A 25,090-nucleotide genomic window follows, 5' to 3' on the forward strand; every position below is an offset into this window, starting at 1 on the left:
TCCACTACCACTCTCCGGCTTCTCCCATTGAGCCAATGTCGAATCCAGTTTACTACTTTACCATCGATACCTCGCAACTGAGTCTTCTAAACTAACATCCAATGTGGGACCTTGTCAAAGGCTTTACTGAAGTCCATCTCTGCAGGCCATTTTCTCGCACTCTCGTTCCATCTCCACGGTACCTCTCCTACCACCAGCTATCGCTTCCTCTCTTTCACAGCTGTTCAGCTTGTGTTTTTTGTTGTCAGTCTGACTCAGTTGTCAAAACCGGCTTCCGCTGACAACGGTTACTTCTCGTTCCTGAGCTCAGACACGCAGAGGATCCTCGACAGGATAGACGACCGCGAAGCTTCCATGAATAAGAAACGCACAAATACAGGCTCACGGGCACCTTCCCGAGGTGAGTGGGGCAGAAAGACGGAGGGAAGGAGTTTCAATTTCAGTCTGACTCCGAGAGCGGAAAGTGGAAGTGTGAAAGTTGGAAGTGTGGATGGAAACCACCTCTGCGTTTGACCCTGGGGGCTTGTGATGGCACATTGGGGAGGGAGCGTCACTCTGTGTCAAAGCCCAGGACTTGTGAGACGCTGCACAGGGAGATTCACTCTGTGTTTGACTGGGTCGATGATGAGGAAGCCTCAGCCAATTTCTGAACCTGATATATCGTACGTGGAGCCTAAAGCCTAAACCCTCTCTGTGCCCCATGTCCGTAGAGAAGGAAGTCAGATTCATCTTTATTGCCTTTACTGTGGTCATGTAATTTGCCCATTGCTGTCGAGAAACCTCAGGGCAAACTGACAGCTGACCCGAATGATTCGCTGTTTGAGAATATGTCAGAGGGAACGCGCAGGACAGGCGACACAGAGGGAGCAATGTGAGGGGGTGGGGACGTCAGTGACGCTGGCGTGCTTTGGGAAGGGTGGCATGGAGCGACTGGCATAGGAGGGCATTATCGAGGCACCATTGTGGAGTGGGGTGTAGAGAGTGTGAGGTGGGAGAACGGAATGTCATGGGGGGCAGTGTTGTGGAAGTGACGCGGTCGAGGCGGTGGGGTGGAAGGGTGAATGAGAGGGGAGCGCTTAGAAGGCGAAAGGAGGGAGGGTTGTGGAATGGCAGGTGAATAAGGAGCACCGTAAGAAGGGTGGTGTTTAGAGAGGGCAATGAGAGATGCGGTGATGAGGGAGCCCCCTAAAATATATATTTGATCTCTCGAATTTTCCATCTCCTCCCCCCCGCATTCTGGACAAACCTTACCTCTTCCCCTTTTCTCTCCATTTCCCTCTCACACTCATTCTTCTGTTTCCCCTCTCTTCAATCTATCCCTCTTTTCCCATCGCATCGACTCTCCCCACTCTTATTCTCTTTCTCCCCCTTGGCCCTCATCATCCCCTCTCTTTACCCTCTAACTATTCTCCCCATACTGCTCTCTCTCATTGGCTCCTCTCTAACGCCCCCTCCCCTCTCTATTCGTCCTTGAACCTCTCTCTCTTCCGTGCCCCTCTCTCCCTGCTCGCTATCTGTCCCACTATTCCCTCGCTCTCACTCTCTCCCTTTCCCTCCCTCTTTACCTCCTCTTTTGCCTCCCTCTCGCGTGATTATTCTGTCCGCTCTCTAACTATCTCCCAGTATCTCTCTACCCCTTTTTACCCATTAACTTTTCCGTCTCTCATTGCTCACATTCTTAATCCTCTCTCCTCTGTCACCATTCCCCTGACACCCACTCTGGATCTCTTTCTGCACTCTTTCCCTCACTCTCTCGTTCCTTTTGACTCTTCCATCCTCTCTCCCCCAATATTTCTCCATCCTGTACTTTCAACTCTCTCACCCCTTTGTCTCGCCTCCTAATCCTACTCTCCGCACTGACTACCTCACTCCCCTCACCTCACTTTACCCCTCTCTATCCTATTTCTCCTCGTTCTCTTTCCCCAATTCTGCTCCATTTTCCCACCCATCGCCACTCTTCAGTCACCCACTCTCAACAACTCAATCGATCCATTTCACTCTCTCTGTCGTTGTACTCCCTATCTCGCTTCCCTCTCTTGCCTCCCTTCAACCCGTACGCTGTCCCCAACCTTATCCCCCCACCGTCTCTGTAACCTCTTCACTTCCCTCTGCACCTAACTGTCCCCGATTCTCCATCGCGCTGCCTCATACTTGTTTATCTCTCTCTCGCAGACGATCTGACCTCCACCTACACCGAGCTGAACATTCGGAAAGTCGAACGCCTCAGCAATAGACAAGCAGGTCAGTGATGGAACAACGACGTCATTCTGGAGGGCTCACATGTCATACTCCCAAATGCTCAACTGTGTAATGCATTCGTCTCCACCAATTCCCTGGCAGCTTGTTCCACAGACTGACCACCAACTGGGTAACAGACGGTTGTCAATCGGCTCACCAGTTGAATCTTTTTTCCCCTCTCTCCTTATACCTGTACGCTCAGGTCCTCGATTGACCAAGTCTAGGGAAAATAATAGCGCCCATTCACTCTGACTGTGCTCCTCGTGTCTTTGTATACCCTTGAAAGGTCATCCCTGCGCTGCAAGGAATAAAGTCGCAATCAACCCAACCTCTTTCCCTAACTCAGTCCTCGGTCTCCCGGCAACGTCGTCGAAAATTTCCCCTGCACTCATTTCCAGTTCGATGGCATCTTTCCAGGAACAGGACGACCAACACTGAACACCATACTCCACGTGTGACCTCACCGACGTCCTGTACAACTGTAACATGAGCGCCTTACTCTTGTACGCAATAGCCGATAGACAATGGACAATAGAGGCAGGAGTAGGCCATTCAGCCCTTCGAGCCAGCATCCCCATTCAATGCGATCATGTCTGGTCATCCACAATCAGTACCCCGTTCCTGCCTTCACCCCTTATCCCTTGTCTCCGCTATCTAACTCTTTCTTGAAAACATCCAGAGAATTGCCCTCCACTGCCTTCTTAGGTAGAGCATTCCATAGATCCACAACTCTATGGGTGAAGAAGCGTTTCCTTAACTCAGTTCTAAATGTCCTACCCCTTTGTCTTAAACTGTGTCCCCTGGTTCTGGACTCCACCAAGATAGGGAACATGTTTACTGCCTGTTGTGTGTCCAATCCTTTAATAATCTTATATGTTTTAATCAGATCCCCTCTCATCCTTCTAAATTCCAGTGTATACAAGCCCAATTGCTCCAATCTTTCAACATATGACAGTCCCGCCATCCCGGGAATTAACCTCGTGAACCTACGCTGCACTCCCTCAGTAGCAAGAATGTCCTTCCTCAAATTTGGAAACCAAAACTGAACACAATGCTCCAGCTGTGGTCTCACCAGGGCCGTATACAAATGCAGAAGGACCTCTTTGCTCCAATACTCAACTCCCCTCGTTATGAAGGCCAACATGTCATTGGTTTTCTTCATCGCCTGCTGTACCTGCATGGTTTGCATGAACAAGAACACCTAGATCTCGATGTATTTACCCTTTTCCTAACTTGACACCATTCAGATAGTAATCTGTCTTCCGATTCTTGCCACCAAAGTGGGTAAGCTCACATTTATCCACATTAAATCGCATCTGCCAAGTATCTGCCCATTCACCCAACCTGTCTAACTCACCCTGCATTCTCCTAAAATCCTCCTCATATTTCACACTGTCACCCTGCTTTGTGTTATCTGCAAATTTGCTAATGTTACTCTTTATCCCTTCATCTAAAACATTAATGTATATTGTAAATAGCTGCGATCCCAGCACTGAGCATTGCGGTACTCCACTAGTTACTGCCTGCCATTCTGAAAAGGACCCGTTAATCCCTACTCTTTGTTTCCTGTCTGCCAACCTATTTTCTGTCCATGTTATTTCCCTACTCCCAATACCATGTGCTCTAATTTTGCCCACTATTCTCCTATGTGGGACTTCATCAAAGGCTTTCTGAAAGCCCAGGTGCACTACATCCACTGGCTCTCCTTGTCCATTTTCATAATTACATCCACAACAAATTCCAGAAATTAATCAAGCATTATCCCCCCACTTCATCCATGATGACTCGATCGATCGTGCTATTGCTATCCAAATGTGCCGCTATTTAATCTTTTATAATTGACTTAGCCTATAGTCAGGCTAATGTCCTGTTCACCCACTCCATGCTCCCCCTGTCCGACTCCATGTTCCGCGGCGATACCAGCTCCCTGTTTCCAAGTCCCAGGTTCGCGGCGATCCTAGTCCCTAGTCCCCCTAGTCTGAGGTTCGTGTTCCTGTTTGACCTTGATTTTCCGATCTTCTATGTAGCGAGTAAGAAACACCATTTTATTGTACCAATAAAAAAGTGTTTGTGTCGTTCCCCAGCACCCTTGCCACAGCTTGACATACCTAACCCTCTCTGCCCACCTGTCTGTCCTTTTGATTGGACGTATACGCTTGAATGTTCTTTTCCCAGCCCTGGTCCTCTTGCAGCTATGTCTATGTTATTCCTATAACATCTTACTTGCCATTTTCCAACTGAGCCTCAAGCTCATCCGCTTTATTTCTTATACTTCGTTCATTCATGTATACTACTTTTCATCCATCACTTCCCTCGCTTCTAACATCGATCCCTCTTGCACTTGGCCATACTCTCCGATCACTTCCTGAGCGTTCTGCCGCTTTAATTCTGCTTTCGTTCTTACGTTTTCTTATTCACTCTTTTCCTTTAACTCCATCCTTGTATTTACAGTTCGTCCCCGCTCCCCCCACTTACTAGTTTAAACACACCCGTGTAGCAGTGGCAAACCTACCTGCCAGAATGCTGGCCCCCCGCCTGTTAAGGTGCAAACCGTCCCTTTCCTTCTTCTCCATCCACACAGCCTGTTGACTTCTTCTCCTCGTTCTGTCGCCCCATTCTCTCCCATTCTCCAGCCGAGCGCCTTCATCTCTGACCCTATTTCCGCTATCGATCCATCCCTCTATCGGCTGCTCTGTTTCCACCTCTCTCTCCATTCACTTCCTCATCTCCCTCAAATTGTGTCACCGTCTCTCACTCCGCCACACCATTCTCTTCCTGTCCCTTGCCCTTCTGTTTGTCTCTCTCTCACATTCTCTTGCTTTGTTTCCCAGATGGACTGGACCCCACCTACTCTCAGCTGAACCTTCGCCAAAATGAAGTTCTCATCGCGAAGGAAGAAGATCCTCCTCTTGCGTCGGGACGAGGAAGTCAGGCAGGTCAGAGTTCACGTTGATGACGTAATTCTGAAGTAGTCACGTGAAAAACGCACACGTGTACAAGTGGTAATGCATTTGCATCGACCATTTCCTCTGGCAGTTCCTTCCGCAGACGGCGCACCGTTTTTTAAACAAAAATTGTCATCCTGGTACACAGTTAAATCCCTTTCTGCTCTCTCCTCGGAACTGTGCGCTCTGTTCCTTAATTCTCCAAGTCTATAGAAAATGACTCTGTGCATTCACCTTGTCTGTGCCCCACGTGGTTTTATAAACCTCTGTAAGTCACCTATGAACTCCAGGGTATAAAATCTTAATCTGTCTGATTTCTCTCCATAATTCAGTCCCTAGAGTCTCGCCAATATCCCCGTAAAGCTCCCTCTGCAAACTTTGCTGCTCAGTGGCATTTCACATGGAGCAGGTGGACAAGAACTGAGCACTATACTCCAGGGTCCTGTACAACTAAGTCCTGTACAATGCAAAGTGACCTCTCGACTCCTGTACTCATAGCCTTGATTGATGAAGATGCAATCTTTACCGCCCTATCCACCCTTGACCTTAATTTCTGGGAAATGTTTTCGCGTAGCCCTGTGGCTATTTATTCTCTAATACTTCCCAGAGATCCTCCTCTTCACAGTGACTGTCTCACGCTGCTTGTCTTCCTGAAATAAAACAGCTTGCACTTACCCAAATTAACTTGCATAACAGGAAAAACTGAAACCTAAACCTACCTTGCCTCGCCCGTTTCCGCCTAAGCTCGTTGAGCCAATGTCCTTAAGCCTTCACTCAGCTCCCGGCCAATCCACTGCCAGCTGTATAAGGCTGTGTCCTTCTCAAATCTTCCCCGCTTCACTGCCCGACGTCACACGCCTGCGCAGTTCCGACACTCTTAACTCCGATGAGAAGAAGAAAAAAAAATCAAAATGGCTCTCTACGAACTCCCGTTCTGACCCTCCGACTTCCTTCTCCAAATGCAACACTGCCATGAAGTGCTCGGTATGCAACTGGCACCTCTCCTGTCTGCAATGTATGTGAGTGTCCCGGATGACAGTTGAGATGAGTGGTTTGGTCCGTTAGCAGATGCTACGATGATGGGTGATGGTGTGGATCGTGTAGAAGACCAGAAATGAATCCAGTGGGATATGGATCAGTTACAGATATGGGCTGGAGAAACGGCAGATGGAGTATCACACGGACAAATGTGTAATGTTGCACCTTGTTAGGTCAAATATTAAGAGATAGCGCACACTGAAAACCAAGACCCTAAACAGTGTTGATTAGCAGAAGGAGATTAGGGGCCAAAGTCGTTATCCGTGGGTACCCTTTCTGGGGTGTTTATCCAGGCATAGAACACGCTTGACTTTATCTTCGGGGGCACCGGGTTCAAATATTCAGGAAGTTATGTTGCAGCGTTATCAAAATTTCTGATTAGTCTGCATCCGGCGTATTGTACACAGTTCTGTTCACCACATTATTGGGAGGATTAGAATGCCTTGGATAGCCTCCGGAGATTTTGAACGGGAGATCCGACAGATGTTTCTAAGATCACAAGAGGCATAGACTGAGTCGACAGACAGTACCTTTTTCCAAAGTTGAAATATCTCATATCAGAGGGAATGCATTCGGGACAACATTGCAGGCCCATTCCTGTACTCCGATGGGTGGTCTCTATTCTATACCTGGAAATAATAAAACAATTTACTAAATCTACGAGGCAGGACATTCTAAACACACAAAGCCTACTTGAATATCCAGATTTCCATCCAAATCCTTGCCACTAGGAACAGAGGTCGTAGGGCGAATCGGTGCACTACACCACGATTCACGGACGTCCGCCGCTCTCTGAGGTCTGTACCCAGGCCAACTCTGAGCCCAAATTCCCAGTTCACCGTGAATCCCAGTCACCGCAACCTTGTCAATGTATCTCCCATGAAAGTGACGTTGCTGAATGCCCGTCTAAAATCAAGAGTTTCTCACCCCAATGAACTGCATGTTCAACTGTGATCTCTTCCTACGTCCATGGAATCTTAGAACTATAGAAGTTTACAGCATGTAGAACAGGCATTTTGGCCCTTCCTGCCTGTCCAAAACCATTTTTCTGCCTCGTCCCACAGACCGGAACCTGGTCCATACACCTCTCATCCATTTACCTTTCCAGGTTTTTTTCTTAAATATAAAGTTAGCCCGCTTTTACCACTTCATCTGGCATTTCATTCCACACTCAACAACACTCTCGGTGTGAAGAAGCCCCCACCCCATCTTCTCTTTTCCCCTTCACCCTTAACTCATGTCCTCTGTGTTTTTCCCTCTAGCCTCAGTGGAATAAAAATGTTTGCTTGCATTCACTCTATCTATACCTATTTTCTAGAGAGCAGGAAAAATTTTAATTGGGGTAAGGCAGATTATGAGGCTATAAGGGTTGACACTTGAGTGTGTGAATTGGGAAGATGTTTTTGCAAGGAAATGTACTATGGCCATGTGGTCGATGATTAAGTATATGTTGCATTGAGCCAATGTCTAATGCAATTTACTGCCTCACCATGTATACCTAGTGATTGAACAATCCAAACTACCCAGACAGAATATAAGGATTTGATCCTCCAACCTGAGTGTAGCTTCATCTTGACAGTAGAGGAGGTCATGGATAGACATATCAGAATGGGAGTAGGACATGGAATTAAAATTTGTGGCCACTGGGAGATCCTGCCTGCTCTGACGGACAGAGCGTAGATGTTCAGCCAAACGGCCCCCAGTCTGCGTCAGGTCTCAACAATATATAAGGCCGCACCGGGAGAACCGGACACCAGCAGAAAGCAGAAAGAGAGGGCTGATGGGAAGATGTGCTTCGTCGTAGTGTTATAAGGTGAGCGTTGGGATCGGATCATTTTGTGTCTGTTGCTTGAATTTCCAGCATCTGCAGTTTTCCTCGATTTATAAATTCCTGGATTACTTTTAGAGCCTTTTTAAACAACGGAAGAACATGAGCTGTCCTCCAATCCTCCGGCACCTCACCCATAGATACCGACATTATGAATATATCTGCCAGGGCTACTGCAATTTCAATACTTGCCTCCTTCAATGTTCGTGGGAATACCCTGTCAGGTCCTGAGGATTTATCTACTCTGATTTGCCTCAAGATAGCAAGCACCTCTCTTCCTCCCTCCCCAACTCTACCTCCGCCTCTCTCACCGCGTTCTCCCTCCTCATTCTTTCTCACGCAACTTCCTGTCAATCGCCCCCTCACCCTCTCCCCCTCTTTGCCCATCGCGCTCCTCCTCTGCCTCCTTGTCACTCTCCTCTCTCTCACACTGCTTTCCCTAAATCTTTCTCTTGTTGTCTCACATGTCTGCCCATCACTTGCTTCTCTCTTCTCTCTCCCGTTCTCATTTCTCTTTATCCGCTTATTCCCTCCCCTATTCATACGTCTGTCACGCTCTTTCTTATCTGCATGACCAACTCTCTACCAAACGGTCTTATCTCCACTTAATCAGAGGTGAACTTCTGGAAAGAGGGTCCCCGCATCGATGAGGACGAAGGTCGTCCCTTTGCCTCGGGATCAGACGGGCTGTCAACCACTGCACAAGCGGTCAGAGTTTACAGTGATGAAGTCATTCCAAGGGGTCACTTGACTCACTCTCAAGTGTCCCTGTTTCCAATTCATCTGCATCGACCTCTTCCTCTGTTAGGTTCCATAGGCTGACCACCATCTGGGTAAAAGTGATTGTCTCTTGACACCCTAATTAAAACCTTTTATCAACTCACCCTAGACCTGTACCCTCTGCTCTCTTTTCTCCAAGTGTAGGGAAAATAGCTGTACACAATCACCGCTAGTAGTTTTACTCCCCCGTGTAAGTCACCCCTACTTACCATATATATAACATACAATGACAGCACGGAAACATACCATCTCGGCCCTTTTTGTCCGTGCCGAACGCTTACTCTCATTTAGTCCCACTGACCCGCACTCAGCCCATAACTCTCCATTACTCTGACAATACGGAACCTACCTGTACCACTTCTACTGGCAGCATGTTCCACACAGCTACAACTCTCTAAGTAATGCAATTCGCCCTTGTGTTACCCTTGAACACGTGTATGAACATTTCTTGCTTGAATCTCACTTACCCTCAATGGAAAAAAGCCAATCCACGTCAACTCTATCTATCCCCACATAAATTTAAATACCTCTATAAAGTCCCTGATCAACCTTCTACGCTCCAAGGAATAAAGGCCTAACTTGTTCAATCGTTCCCTCTAACTTAGATGCTGAAACCCAAGTAACATTCTAATAAATCTTCTCTGTACTCTCTCTATTTTGTTGACATCTTTCCTGTTATTCGTTGACCAGAACTGTACACAATACCCCAAATTCTCCCTTACCGATGGCTTGTACAATTTTAACATTACATCCCAACTCCTGCACTCAATGCTCTGATATATAAAAGCAAACATACCAAAAGCTTTCTTCACCAACCTATCCAGGTGAAATTACACCTTCAGGGAACTATGTACCAGTATTCCCAGATAACTTTGCTCTACTGCATTCTTCAATGCCCTACCATTTACCGTCTGTGCCCTATTTGGATTTTCCTACCAAAATGTAGCACCTCACACTTGTCAGCATTAAATTCCATCTGCCATCGTTCAGCCCACTGTTCTAACTGTCCTAAATCTCTCTGCAAACTATGAAAACCTCCTTCGTTATCCACAACGCCACCTACCTTAGTATCATCTGCATAGTTACTAATCCAATTTTACACCCCATCATCCAGATCATTAATGTATGAGACAAAAAACTTTGGACCCAGTACAGATCCCTGAGATACACCACTAGTCACCATCCTACAAACTGACGAACAGTTATCCATCACTACTCTCTAGCATCTCCTATCCAGCCACTGTTGAATACATTTTACTACTTCAAGATTAATAGCTAAAGATTGAACCTTCCTAACTAACCTTCCGTGCTTAACCTGGTCAAATATAGTGCATATAGACTGAAGTCCATATAGACAACATCCGCTGCTTTACCCTCGTCAACATTCCCCAAAACCTCTTAAAAAAAATTAATATTTGTCAAACACAACCGTCCACGCACAAATCCATGTTGACTGTTCCTAATCAGACCCTGTCTATCCAGATAATTATATATACGCTCTCTAAGAATAATTTAAAATTACTTACCCACCACTGACGTCAAACTGACAGGCCAATAATTGCTAGGTTTACTCTTAGAACACTTTTTTAAACTGTGCAACTACATGAGCAATACGCCAATCCTCCGGCACCATCCCTGTTTCTAATGGCATTTGAAATATTTCTGTCAGAGCCACTGCTATTTCTACACTGACCTCACTCAAGGTCCAAGTGAATAACCTGTCAGGACCCGAAGATTTCTCCATTTGTATATTCCTTAAAAGCGCCAGGACTTCCTCCTCTGTAATCGTCATAGTTTCGATAACTTCCCCACTCGTTTCCCTTCCCTTACCCATTTCAATATCCTTCTCCTTAGTGAATGCTGAAGAAAAAAAAAATGTTCAATATCTCCCCCATCACTTTCGGCTCCACTCTGATTCTCTAAGGGACCAATTTTATCCCACACTATCCTTTTGTTATTAATATAACTGCAGTGACCCTTTTGATTTACTTGCCATTTTGCAAAGCAACTTCGTATATTCTTTCAGCTTTTCTAATGTATTTTTAAGATTCTTCTTACATTATTTAAATTCCTCGAGCACCTCATTTCCTCCATGTGCCAATATTCTTGTACATATCTCTCTTTTTCGTAACCAAGTTTCCAATATCTCTTGAAAACCATGGCTTTCACAAACATTTAACCTTACCTTTCAACCTAGCAGGCACGTAACGATTCTGTACCCTCAAAATCTCATCTTTAAATGACCGCCATGTCTCTATTACATTTTTCCCATAAAACAAATTGTCCCAATCCACTCCTTCTAAATCCATTCACATCTCCTCAAAGTTAGCATTTTTCCAATCAAATATCTCAACCCTAGTTCCAGTCAAATCCTTTTCCATAATTATATTGAAACTAATGGTATTGTGTTCACTGGACCCAATGTGCTCCCAAACACATACCTCCGTCACCTGACCTATTTCATTATCTAACAGAAAATCCAACACTGACCTTTCTCCGATTCGTTTCTCTAGGTATTGCTGCAATTAACTATGCTGCATACATTTTACAAACTCCAAACCATCCATCCCTTTTACAGTATGGGCTTCACAGTCTATGTGTGGAAAATTAAAATTTCCCTCAATAACAACCCTGTGCTTTTTACAAATATCTGCCATCTCCTTGCAAATTTGCTCGTCCACTTCTTGCTCCCCATTTGATGGTTTGTAATACTCTCCTATAAGCGTTACTACACCTTAGACCTTAGCCCTCTAATCTGTCCTTCCACAGCACCGCTGTAATATTTTCTCTGACAAGCAACTCAACACCTCCGCCTCTTGCCCCTCTGATTCTATCACACCTGAAGCAACGAAATCCAGGAATATTTAGTTGCCAATCACAATCCTCCTGGAGCCATGTTTCACTAATAGCAACAACATCATGTTTCCATGTATCAATCCATGCTCTAAGTTCATCCAACTATGGACCTCGAAATCCATCTCCTCACCCTCCCTCTTGGGAATACTGAGAACTCCATCCGAGATATCGCGGACCTTGGCACCAGGGAGGCAACAGTCCTTGCAGGAACCTTGTTCTCTTCCACAGGATCTCCTATCTGTCCCCGATACCATCGAATCCCCTATCAGTACTGCTCTCCTCTTTTCCCTCCTTCCCTTCTGAGCTGAGGCTCCAGTCTCGGTGCCAGAGACGTAACAACTGCAACTTGTCCCTGGTAGGTCGTCTCCACCTGCAGTATCCAAAACTGTATACGTATAGTTGATGGGAACGGCCGCAGTGCACCCCTAAATTGAACTTCAAATTTGCGCGACTTCTCTCCAGAACTCAGTCCCTCGAGTCCCGACAACATTGTTCTCCTCATTTTCTCTCCTCCACTCACACATTACCCTCCCAAACATCGGCGCCACTCTCCTACCCCATTTTCCTGCATTGTATCCAGATTCTCCCCACCAATCTCCTACAAACATTTCCCCACCTATGGCCTTCTTTCTCCCCATCTCTCCCACACCACCCGTCCGTCCTCTCTCCCCAGCTCCCTCCCTGTACTCCCTCCTACCCTTATTTCCTCCCTGTCACTTTCTCTCGCCCCACTCTCGCCCTCCCAGCGACTCTCACACCAATCCTGTGCCCTCTCGTTTCCGAAACCTGAGGAAAGTCTGTGTTCATTCACCCTGTCTGTGCCCCTCGTGGTTTTATACAACTCTGTAAGGTCGCCCCTGCGCTCCAAGGAATAAAGTCCCGAACTGTCCGACCTCTCTCCATGCCTCACTCCCCCGAGTCCAACATCCTCGTAAACATCCAGCACAGTTGCCTTTCCTATATCAGGGCGACCGACACTGACCAAGAGCGGCGTCACTGTACATCTGCCACGTGACCTCCCGACTCCTGTACCATAATCTTCCAGAGCGGTGTACCATCTGAGACCTTGTTAAAGTCCAGGTAGATTGCATTATTCCCCGTGCCTGATCTGTCCTTCCCGAGTAAATTTGTCGACAACTCTCTCTGGGTCTCAGGCCATCCAGTATCTCTCTCCCTCCTCCATCTTCCACCCTTCGGATCTCCCCCCTCCCTCCTTCTCTCACCGCTCCTTTCATTCTCCGTCTCTCCCTCCGTTTCTCACTTCCATCTCCCAGAGTGTTACCATCTGGGATATGTGACAGTATTTGTTAAAGTCAGTGTACATTTTATCAACCAATCAAGGCAAACAGGTGCACCGGAATCAAATCAGTCTAATCTCCCCTGGCCTAACCCCCTTATACAGAGCAGCCCAACAATAGGTCACTGAAGTCCCTATCCATCACGCCTGGAACACTGCGCTGATCAGCCGTCCAGCTGTCTCACTCCAAAGATGGAATTCTGACATTTTCTCTCTCGTCGACACTGTCTACATTTCCTGCTGTCTCCGTGAAGCAGCCAGAATAACCATAAACTCCCATCTAACACATCCGGACTCCCTCCCATCGGGGAGAAAGGTACGAAAGCACGTCGGACCAGTCTCAAGGACGGCTTCTGGCCCGGTTCTATCGGGTGATATAACGGCCTCCCCGGACGATCAGATGGACTCCTCACCTCACGATCTACATTGTCGTGGCCCCTTACACTTTATCGTCGGCCTGCACTGTCCTCTCTCTGTTACCGTGACGCTTTATTCTGCAGGACCACTCCTGTTTGTGATGGATATAGAAACATTCAAACATAGAAAACAGACAACACAATACAGGCTCTTCGGTCCATAAAGTTGTGACGAACATGTCCCTACCTTAGAACAACCTAGGACTTAACCATAGCCCTCTATGGTTCTATATCATGTAGCCATCCAGGAGACCCATGAAAGACCCGATCGTTTCCGCCTGCCACACCGCCGCCTGCAGCCTATTCCATGCACTCACCACTCGCGAAGTAAAAAAAAACTTACCCCTGAAATCTCCTCTGTACCTACTTCCAATCACCTTAAAGGCCAGTCCTCTCGTGCGAGCGATTTCAGTCCTGGGAAAAAGCCTCTGACTCTCCGCACGATCAATGCCTCACATCATCCTGTTCACCTCTATCAGGTCACCTCTCATCCTCCATCGCTTCAAGGAAAAAAGGCTGAGTTCACTCAACTTATTCTCATAAGTCATGCTCTCAAATCCAGTAAACATTCTTGTCACCTCCTCTGCACCCTTTCTCTGGATTCTACGACTTTCCTATAGTGAAGGCAACAGAACTGTGCACAGTTCTCCAGGTAGGGTCTGACCTAGGGTTCTATAGATCTGCAACATTACCTCTCGGCTCCTAAATTCAATTCCACGATTGATGAAGGCCAATACACCATACGAATTCTTAACCACAGAGTCATCCTGCGCAGCTGCTTTGAGCTAGGACCCCATGAACCCTCTGATTCTCCACACTGCCAAGAGTCTTACCATTAATACTATATTCTGACATCGTACTTGACCTGTCAAAATGAACCACTTCAACAGGGTTTCGGCCCGAGAAGTCGTCACTACCTCCTCCCATAGATGCTGTCCAGTCTGCTGAGTTCTGTCAACATTTTGTATGTTTATTTATTTCTATCATCTGCAGATTCACTCGTCGTGCACGTCACACATAACTGGGCTGAACTCCATCTGCCACTTCTCAGCCGGTTTTGCATCCCGCTGTAACATCTGACAACCCTCCAACAGTCCACAAAACCCCAAACATTGTGTCATCCGCAAACCTCCGAACCCATCCCTCCACGTCATCATCCAGTTCATCTATAAAAGTCACGAAGAATACGCGTCCCAGAACAGATCCCTGATGCACTTCACTGGTAACCGACTTCCATGCAGAATATGACCAGTCTGCAACCACTCTTTGCCTTCTGTGGGCAGGCCAGTTGTGGATCCACAAAGCAATATCCCCTTGGATCCCATTCCATCTTACTTTCAAAGTAAGCCCTGCATGGGCTACCTTACAAAATGCTAAGCTGAAATCCATATACACTGCATCAACTGCTCTTCCTTATCAATGTGTTTAGTATCCCCACAAAAATGCAATCAGTCTCGTAAGGCACGATCTGCCATTTACAACGCCATGCTGACAACTCCTAAACATATTATACCTCTGCAAATGTTCATAAATCCTGCCTCTCCGGATCTTCTCCATCAACTTACCAAAAGCTGAGGTAAGACTCACTGGTCTATAATTTCCTGGGCTATCTCCTCTCCCTTTCTTGAATAAAGGAACAACATCCACAACCTACCAGCACTCCGGAAACTCCCACGTCTCCATTGATGATGCAAAGATCATCGCCAGAGACTCAGCAATCTCTCCCCTCGCCTCCCACAGTAGCCTGGGCTATATTTCGTCCGGTACCGGCGATTTATCCAATTTGATAGTTTCCAAAATTACCATTACATCCTCTTTCGTAACATCTACATGCTCAGGCTTTTCAGTCTGCTGCAAGTCATCACGACAATCACTAAGATACTGAAGTAAAGTATTCATTAAGCAGTTCCTATTGTCTTATTAAATATTTATTGTGATCTTCTGGTCGTGTGGTCTCCCCACAGCTGCGCATGAACAACAGTCGAAAGTGAAGATCGGAAATAGACCGTTCCGTCTGATCTGCCTACTCTGCCTAGTTACATCTGCCCTAATTGTGACAGTGGCCGGTCTCTCGATCCATGGTGAGTGGAACCGGCTCCGTGTGGAGTCAGACCGTAAATAAAGAGAGTGGACTAAACTGTTATTGTAAAACACCACAACGACACCGACACGGCCCTTACCGTAACACCGGGTAAAACCCATCACCATAACACGGACACACCCCTAACCGTGATAAAAATACGGCCTGAACCGTAACACAGTCAAGACTCGTCCTGACACCCACACGCCATTCACTGTCGACCTCGTCCCGGCCGCCGAAACAAGCAAAGCCGAGGTCTCGAGGCCTTCTCCTCCGGAGATTCCGGACCGCACGGTAGCAGCGGTAGCGAAGCGGGAATTTCAGAAGATTCTCCAGATGTTCCTCCACGCTCTCACGTCTGTCTCCATCAAATCAGGATTGTGCTCGGATCCCTACTTAACAGGTAACAGATATCCATCTCCAGAGAGGCCGCGCGTGCTGCCACGCGCCGCCATTTTCTCCTCCTTTACTGGGACACCCTTCACCGTCACACTGACATAAAACTCTCTGTGACCCGTGCGGTAGCGCGATGCTGACTCACGTATCACTGCAAACGCGAATCATCCTTCACCATCTCTCTCAGTATCGCAGATACGTCAGTCTCTTAAACGAATGCAGAGCGATCTCAGTCACCAGTTCACTGAGATGGAAACGAAGTACAGATCTGTCAACGAAACCAAGGCTGAAATCTGTGAAATTTTGACCAGCAGAAGAGGTGAGGCACCATCCCCCTCTTTCACCCGCTCCTCGTCACAGGGCAGGCATGGAGAGATGAAGCGTCACTCTGTGCTTGACATCGGGAGTGTATGGTTATGGTATGGAGTGTGATTCAGTCTATGTCTTACTCTGGGAATATCTGACGGGACAGTATGGATCCAGCTTCACTCTGTGCCTGACAGCGGGATTGTGTGATCGGACAGTGCACAGAGAGGTTCACCCCATGTCTGACACCTGAAGTGCGTTATCCACCGTAGAGAGAGAGCTTCACTCTGAATCCCGGAGTGTGTGACGGGACGGGCTTTACTCTGTGTCTGAATTCGGGATTATGTGGTGGGACCGTGGAGAGAGAGGGACTGTATTTGATTCCAGGACTGTGTGATGGGAGAGTGCAGATGGAAGTAAGGTGACGTAAGGAGGGAGATTCACACTGTGTCTGACCAAGGCCTTGTGTGACTGGACTTTGTGGAGCGATCTTAATTCTGATCTCTGACGTAGGGGATGTGTGAGGGGCGGTGTGGGGTGAGCTTCACTCTGTGGTTGACGCTGGGAGTGTATGCAGAAACCGTGAGACAAGAGTTTCATTCTTCGTCTATCTCCTAAAATGTGCGACGGGACATTTTGGATGGAACCCAAATTACTGTCTTCACTCCATGTCTTTATCCGGGTGTCAGTAATCGGACGGTGCTGAAGGAGCTACACTGTGTCTGATCTCTGGAGTGTGGGAATGGACACTGTCACAGTCGCCGAGATCTGTGTCTCACTACGCAAATGTGTGATGGTGATGGGACGCTGTGGAGTGGAGGGAGGGAAAGAGAGAGAGAGAGAGAGAGAGAGAGAGAGAGAGAGAGAGAGAGAGAGAGAGAGAGAGAGAGAGAGAGAGAGAGAGAGAGAGAGAGAGAGAGAGAGAGAGAGAGAGAGAGAGAGAGAGAGAGAGAGAGAGAGAGAGAGAGAGAGATTAATTCCCACTGAGTCTGATACCGGGGGTGCACGATAGGAGAGTTTGGAGGGAACTTAATTCTGGGTCCAAACCAAAGACTGTTGAGACGGTGTGGGGGTAGCATCGCTCTGTTTCTGACACACCGGTTGTGTGATGGGTTGCTGTGGATCGAGCCTCACATTCTGTCTGACTCCGTGAGTGTCTCGGGGACGTGGTAGCGGAAGCCTGAATCTGTGCCTGACTGGAGAGTCTCTGACAGATGATGTAGAGGAAACTTCACTCTCTGCCTGATCCTGTGAATCTGTGATCGGACGTTGTGGAGGGAACTTCATTCTGTGTCTCTCCCCGGGCGTGTGCGATAGGACAGTGTGGTACGAGATTCACTCTGCGTCTTGATTCCGCGAGTGTGTGATGGATGGTTTGGGAGGAATTCACTGTGCCTTATCCTGTTAATGTGCGATGGGACGATGTTGGGGGCGGAAAAATTCCCTTTGTGCCTGACCTCAAGTGAACATAGCGGGGCAGCATTGCGTGAAATTCACTGTGTGCGTCCCCCCGGCTGTGTGTTATGGGAAATTGTGCAGGGAGATTCATTCTGTGTCTCACTGTTCCGTGTTCGTGATTTACAGAGCAAAACAGTTCCAAGGACTGGGTCACAAATAAAGACCGGTGTTATTACGTATCCAGGTTTGAAGCATCTTTCCAAAAAGCGATACAAGAATGTTCAATCCGTGATTCAAGGCTGCTGGAAATCAATTCAAGGGATGAAGCGGTATGTGTCACAGCACGGGAAGATCCCACATATATCACAGGAATCATCACACACTCTCGGATTCAGGCACAGATTGAACACACAACACACACTCCCAGCACACACTCACGGGCTCTGACACAAAGTGTATCTCCCTTCACACCTTCCCTTCACACTCTCCCGGTTCAGACACTGAGCGTTTCTCCCTCCATGCCGTGAGGACAAGCATTCCCGGGGTCTGACACAAAGTGAACCTTCCTCCACACTGTCCCATCACACTCTCCCGGGTTCAGACACAGAGTGAATCTCCCTCCACACCGTCCCATCACACACTCCCGTGGTCAGACACAGAGTGAAGCTAACTTCACACTGTCCCATCATACACTCTTGGGGTCAGACAAAGAGTGAATTCCCTCCACACCGTCCCATCACGGATTCCTTTTGTAGTCATCTGAGAGAATTTCCTTACATAGATTTCGATTCTTGGCATTAATCAAATGAATTTAATTCCTCAGAGCTTTGTATACAACAATCTTTTGTACAAGAACCTTAAGTACTGGATTGGAAAATGCGAAGACGGGTAAGATTTGGACTGATGTGTGGGGTGAGAGTTGAGTATTCAGATAGTGCTGATGGGATTATCTGGGATTCGTTTACGGACTGAAGTAGTTTTGTGTGAAAAGAGAGGGGCATTGGGATTTGTCTGTAGACTGTACGTGGGTAGAGTGTAGGGTGATAGAGTCTGAACTTTCTGGGGCCGGCACGAGTCTATCGGGGAAGGACAGGGCAGTGGGAATATATCGGAAACTGGCATGGGGCAGCGGGGACAGGTCAGTGCACAGGGATTATTTTGGTATGACCCATGTCGGTGGGAGAGCGCTGTTCAGTGGGATCATGTCGGAGATAGTCGCCGGGCAGTGTGGCGAGGGAGCAACAGCCGGATTAGTTTAGTGACTGACATAGATCTGAGGGGCGAGAGTAGGAGAACTGGTTTAGTTTGGAGACCAGTACAGGGCGATGGGCACACAATGGGTTAATGTGATTAGTTCGGAGGTAATCGCCGGGCTGTGTGGCGAGGGAGCAACAGCCGGATTAGTTTGGTGAATGACATAGATCTGAAGGGCGAGAGAAGGACAACTGGATTAGTTTGGAGACCAGTACAGGGCGATGGGCACACAATGGGTTAATGTGATTTGTTCGGAGTTTGTCGCCGGGCTGTGTGGCGAGGGAGCAACAGCCGGATTAGTATGGTGAATGACATAGATCTTAAGGGCGAGAGTAGGACAACTGGTTTAGTTTGGAGACCAGTACAGGGCGATGGGCATACAATGGGTTAATGTGATTTGTTCGGAGTTTGTCGCCGGGCTGTGAGGAGAGGGAGAAACAGTGTGATTCGTTTGCTAAATGACGTAGATCTGAGGGAACAGAGCTGGGCAGGTGGATTAGACGGTGGTGGAGTGGGGGTTGTTCGCTGACTGAAACAGGTCAGAGGGGAGAGGGTGGGCATGTTCGATTCGTATGGGGACTGACAGAGGACAGTGTTGAGGAAGCGGTTCGGTGGGATTAGTTTGGGGAATACGGGGCTGTGGGGAGACATTGGGTCAGTGCCTTAGTTGGGGACAGATTGTGGGTAGACATTGGGACCGTGGTATCTGTCTGGGTACCGGCACCGGGCCGTGGTGAAGAGCGGTTGCGTGGGATGAGTTGGCGTACTGACACAGTCTGTTAGGAGAGAAAAAAAATCATGGGATTAGCTTGGGGACGGTCACGGCTCGAGTTCTCTGCTGGAGCTGTTTTGCCTCTGTTGAAATTGTTTACTCTCTTGAATAGGAATGTGAGCTTCGGTCTCCTGTCCAAGGGGTCCTCTGGAACGCCCCCTTGTATTCAGTGTGATCTGACATCAGACAGAATGATTTACCCTTGCGATCTTGGTCAGCGTTTCATCTGCGAGAAGTCGGCACCTTTGTTCTCGCATATTCCTGAAAAGATCCAGAGTCTCTGTCAACAGCCAGTGGAGGCGACGTGAACCAAATGACTATCCCCAGTGTCCCCTTCACTGTCACTCCCCGATCCTTCCAGATTCCCTGCCCACCCTCTCTGCCTTTCCCTGCTACACTAATTCCTCTGCTTATCACAATCATATTGTCTCCAGCAGACACCGGCAAGCCTCTCTTGCTGTCTATCCCCTTCTTTCCCTCCATTCCCCCGTTCCTCTCTTTCTGCTCCCTCTACCTCCTTCCTTCACCTCTCTCCCCGTCCATCCGCTTCTTTCCCTCCATTTCCCCGTCCCGCTCTGTCTGCTCCATCTACTTATATCATTACCTCGTAATTCCTCCTCCCGCTTTCTTCTGATCCCTCTACCCCCCTCATTCACCTCTCTCCCCGTCCATCCCCTTCTTTCACTCCATTCCCCTGTCCTGCTCTTGCTCCCTCTACCTCCCTTTCACCTCTCTCGCCTTCCATCCCCTTCATTCCCCGTCCCGCTTTCTTCTGCTCCCTCTACCCTCCTCTTTCACCTCTATCCCCGTCCAACCGCTTCTTTCCCTCCATTCCCCCGTACCGCTCTGTTTGCTCCCTCCACCTCCCTTTCACCTCTCTCGCCGTCCATCCCCTTCTTTCCCTCCATTCCCCGTCCCGCTTTCTTTTGCTCCCTCTTCCCCCCTCTTTCACCTCTCTCCCCGTCCATCCCCTTCTTTTCCTCCATTCCCCCGTCCCGCTCCTTCTGCATTCTCTACCCCCCTCTTTCACCTCTCTCCCCGTCCATCCCCTTCTTTCCCTAAATTCCCCCGTCCCGCTCTTTCTGCTCTCTGTACCCCTTTCTCCTCTCTCCCCATCCATCTCCCTCTTTCCCTCCATTTCCCCGTCCCGCTCTGTCTGCTCCCTCTACCTATCTTATCATCACCTCGTACTTCCTCCTCCCGCTTTCTTCTGATCCCTCTAACCCCCTATTTCAACTCTCCCCGTCCATCCCCTTCTTTCCCAAAATTCTCCCGTCCCACTATTTCTGCTCCTTCTACCTATCTTAATATTACCTCGTACTTCCTCCTCCCGCTTTTTTCTGCTCCCTCTGCGTCCTGCTTTCACCTCTCTCCCCGTCCATCCGCTTCTTTCCCTCCATTCCCCCGTCCCGCTCTTTCTGCTCCCTCTACCTCCCTTTCACCTCTGTCGCTGTCCATCCCCTTCTTTCCCTCCATTCCCCCGTCCCGCTCTTTCTGCTCCCTCTACCTCCCTTTCACCTCTCTCCCCGTCCATCTCCTTCTTTCCCTCCATTCCCCCGTCCCGCTCTTTCTGCTTTCTCTACCCCCTCTCTTTCACCTCTCTCCCCGTCCATCCCCTTCTTTCCCTCCCCATTCTCCATCAGTGCTCGCATCCCCATTCTCCCCACGACACACCGACAAACCTCTGCCCCCTTTGATCTCCAGCTTTTTGGCAATTTCCAACCCGTGCCGTTCTTCTCCAACCCTACTGCCTCGCCGTTTTTCCGCCGGCTCTTTGTCCTCTCCTTATGCCAATTCTTTCCCACATTTTGCTCCCTCTATACCCTCTTTCTACCCCTCTCTCTGCCTTCCCTCTCCATCTCTCTGTACTCTCCGTGTTCATAATGTACTCTTTCTCCTTTCCACTCACTCTCAGGTCAATCCTGTGCGGTCTGGTGATCGACAACCCAACATTCGGTGAACGTTTGTGCCTATTTCACTCTGTCTGTGCCTCTCTTGGGTTTATGGAACTCTGTAAGGTTACAAAACTAATCCAGGGAATAAAGTCCCAAACTCCCTCCCTCTCTGCATAACCCTCAATTTCCTGCAATATCCCCGGAGAACTCCATGTACTATTTTTTGCCAGTTCAGTGGCATTTTTCCTAAAGCATAAAGCCTCACGGAGGCTTTGTACAACTGCAGCGTGATCTCCCGACTCCTGTGTTCAGTGTCCTGACCGGTGAAGGCCAGCGTGCCCAGTGTCCTGTCTTACCGAAATTTTTTCACTAGAATCGCTATTTTATTTTTGCCCTGAAATGTATACGGCATACAATTTGTTCTTAAGCTTCATCAGTACGGCAAAAATATGTAGAGCTAACGTAAATTACAAACGTTAATAAACATCGCAGAAATGTCGAGTGTGTATTCGTGCGTTCAAAGATGTGACGGCGCAGGGTGAGAAGATGTTCATGAATCGTTGTGTGTGGGTGTTCAGGCTCGTGCGACTCCTCCCTGATTGTGGTAACGGGCAGAGAGCTTCTCACGAGTGGGGAGAGTACTCAGTGATGGATGCCGCCTTCCCGAGGCATCGCCTCTTGACAATGTCCTCGATGACCGTCAGAGTGGCGGCTGAGGCTGGAACCCTCTGTAGCCCGTTACTATTCTGTGCGTTGCAGCATCCGCACCCGGCGGCGATACGGCTAGTCAGAAAGTTCCCCACCGAACATCCATAGAATTTTCCTCATCTTCACTGAGAGAGCACATCCCCTCAAACTCCTAAAGCTGTGATCCCTTCTGCAATGAAACTCAAATGCAGAGTCAGGTCTGGCATTAAGACTCAGAAACGAAGTAAACAATACGGCACCAAGCCAACCAAAGCCAAAATCTCAAGCAGTCGGACTGGAGACGGGACTCTTACGATTGAGCACTGAGTGCTCTGCTACAGTGCTTTAACTATAGACTGTCCATAAGGAATTGTGGCATTGCACAACGATATCTCTGAATCTTTAGAATAAAAGTGACAGTTAACTATACTCTGGGAAATGGACGTGCGGAAACATGACACCTTCATTGTGTTTGCGCGAACGTGTTGGGCCACAATAGACCCTCTGAGTTGTGGACACACAGTAACCTAGGAACTTCAATTAAACCCAAACGACGCAGGAGGAGAATTAGGACATCGAGTCTACTGGTCGTTTCATAGCTGATCCATAGTCCTCCTGGTTCCAAACTCGCTCCTTCGTTCCTTCAATAATGAAGAATTTTTCAAACTATCTCTTAAATATACAGAATGGCTGGTAGTCCACGCCTGCCTGCGGCGTGGAGTTCCGCAGATTCAGCACGCTCTGTCGAAGGAAGTTCCTCATTATCCCCTTTTTAAAAGATATCTCTATATTCTCATGCTGTTTCTTCTGATCCTAGATCCATTCTCTTCACACCAACTCTATCATGATCTTTCACAATCTGAAACCTTTCAATATGCACCCTTCATTATTCTGAATTCCCGCGAGTCGAGGCCCACAACCATCAAACGTTCTTCATACGACAGGCAATTTATTTCGGGAACCTCCTCTGAACCCTTACAAATATAACCACATGCTTTTTTCGATAAGGGATATCAACGTGCTCACAATTCTCCAAATGTGGCCTCACAGTTCCTTATTTAGCCTTAAAATTATTGGCATTCTAGCTTGGAAGCGGAGGTGTGATGAGGTGGTTATACTGAGAGGAGGTTAGACTCAATGTGCAGTTCACAGGAAACTGGGTGCCAGTCAAAAGGATGAAAGATGTTTAACAGACAGGCCCAGGTTAGAGTGCTCCCTGTAGCCCACCCGTTCAATAGCAGGTCTACCGCTTTGTATACTTTTGGGTGGGGGACAGGTCAAATGACCAAGTAGAGGGAAGTATCTCAGGTCAGGACTCTGGCACTGATTTTGTCTCTGTAGTTCTGAAGGGAAGGGGGAGGGCGAGATGAGGCGAGCTGTGGGATGGGGGATTATTTGTTAGGGAATTAGAAAAGGGGTACTGTGTGCGACAGAGGGATTCGTGGATGGTATTTCGCCTCCCGAGTGTCAGGGACACTACCACTCTGAGCGGGTCCTCAGCAATCTTGAGTGGCAGGGTGAGCAGTCGAAGTTTGATACGCGCTGGTGTGGGCAGAAATAGGAAGATAACACTGCTTAACACGTGGCTAAAGTGTCCTGGGATGAGTGAGGGCTTCTGATGTCTGCATCATTGGTCCTCTTCTCAGGAAGGTACAATATACCCTATATGCATAAGGCTTAAAATACGCCACAACGCAGCTTGAGTCGCGGGGTCCACAGAATGCAACCGGAATCTGGATTCGACACCGCCAGAGGTTGTCTTCTGCCGAGCGAACACTAGGGGGCGGCACATACACCTGCCTGGAGGCCATGCTACACAGCCCCTTCCTTTACACTGCCAAGAGCAAATCTCACCGTTTACACCTGGACTGGACTGGAACTGATATTCCAGCGGGAAATTCTGTCATAAAAGATGAGGAGTGGGAATAGAACCAGCGATGCAAGGGTATGAATAACAGAATGTCAAAACAGATGTTGGAATGGTTGTTGGAGCAGATGTTGTTGAGACCACAGACAAAGTGAGGAAGCAAAAGGTTGAGCCTGCTGGGACTCATGTTCTGAGCTGCCTCCGTTTCAATGCGAGATGTATTGTACGAAAGACCGTCGGGCTAGGGAAGGGGTCATCCGCTGGCATTATGATACTGTAGACATTAGTGAGACGCCGTTGCAGGGCGGGCAGGAGCGTCAGCTCAACATTCCCGGTTTCCGTTGTATCAGTCGTGATGAAGCGGGAGGTATTCAAAATTGAGGGGTGGCTTTACAAGTCACGTGAGATTCATTGACAAGCACGGAGAGAGGAGTCCACGTGCCGCTTTAACAGGGACGTTAATATGCAGGGAGTTGATTGTTGTGCAGTCAGAAGTGATTCAATTCAAGTGGTATATCGCAACATTGTTGGCCGAATGGTCTGTTCTGTTGAGTGATTTACGTTCACTGCTCTGCAGGAGGGGTAAAAGAGAAATTTAAACTCAACGAGTGGACAGATAAGGAGGTGGGTTAGATCAGGGACTTTGACGATAGGTTGCGAAACACAGAGAACAGCCACTTCACAAACAACATAGGCAGTGAGCGAGCCACACAGCTCTCACTGTGACACCTACACACACATCACCATGACTTGGACACAACACCGACCGGACGCTAAAGGACCCATACCGTGACACCCACACAAATCTCGCTGACACTCTGCGTAAAGCATTGGAACTGGAACTGGATGAACTCAGGATCATTCGGGAAGCTAAGGGAGTGATAGAGAAGACATATAGAGAGGTATTTACAACTACGGTGACGGGTACAGGTAACTGGGAGACAGGCAGGAAGGGGAAAGAGGTTAAACAGCCTGAGTCAATGCAGAGCCCCCTGGTGCCGAATCCGCAGAATAACAGGTAGACCACTTTCGATACT

General features: G+C 48.1%; 1 protein-coding gene across 1 annotated transcript in view; it reads left to right on the forward strand.

Annotated features, from left to right (window-relative positions):
• Positions 1–248: 248 nt before the first annotated feature.
• Positions 249–25,090, forward strand: part of LOC132386523 (uncharacterized) — a gene marked incomplete at its 5' end in the record, with an annotated part of 67,896 nt that continues 43,054 nt past the window's right edge. The window contains 7 exons of the mRNA XM_059958813.1: positions 249–400; positions 2,173–2,241; positions 5,070–5,174; positions 15,363–15,479; positions 16,062–16,193; positions 17,765–17,876; positions 19,717–19,720. Of these exons, the coding sequence (XP_059814796.1) occupies positions 249–400; positions 2,173–2,241; positions 5,070–5,174; positions 15,363–15,479; positions 16,062–16,193; positions 17,765–17,876; positions 19,717–19,720 (691 nt within the window). The remainder of the gene's footprint in view (positions 401–2,172; positions 2,242–5,069; positions 5,175–15,362; positions 15,480–16,061; positions 16,194–17,764; positions 17,877–19,716; positions 19,721–25,090) is intronic.

Source organism: Hypanus sabinus, unplaced genomic scaffold (genome assembly GCF_030144855.1).
Source record: "Hypanus sabinus isolate sHypSab1 unplaced genomic scaffold, sHypSab1.hap1 scaffold_1192, whole genome shotgun sequence".
Classification (NCBI taxonomy): domain Eukaryota; kingdom Metazoa; phylum Chordata; class Chondrichthyes; order Myliobatiformes; family Dasyatidae; genus Hypanus; species Hypanus sabinus.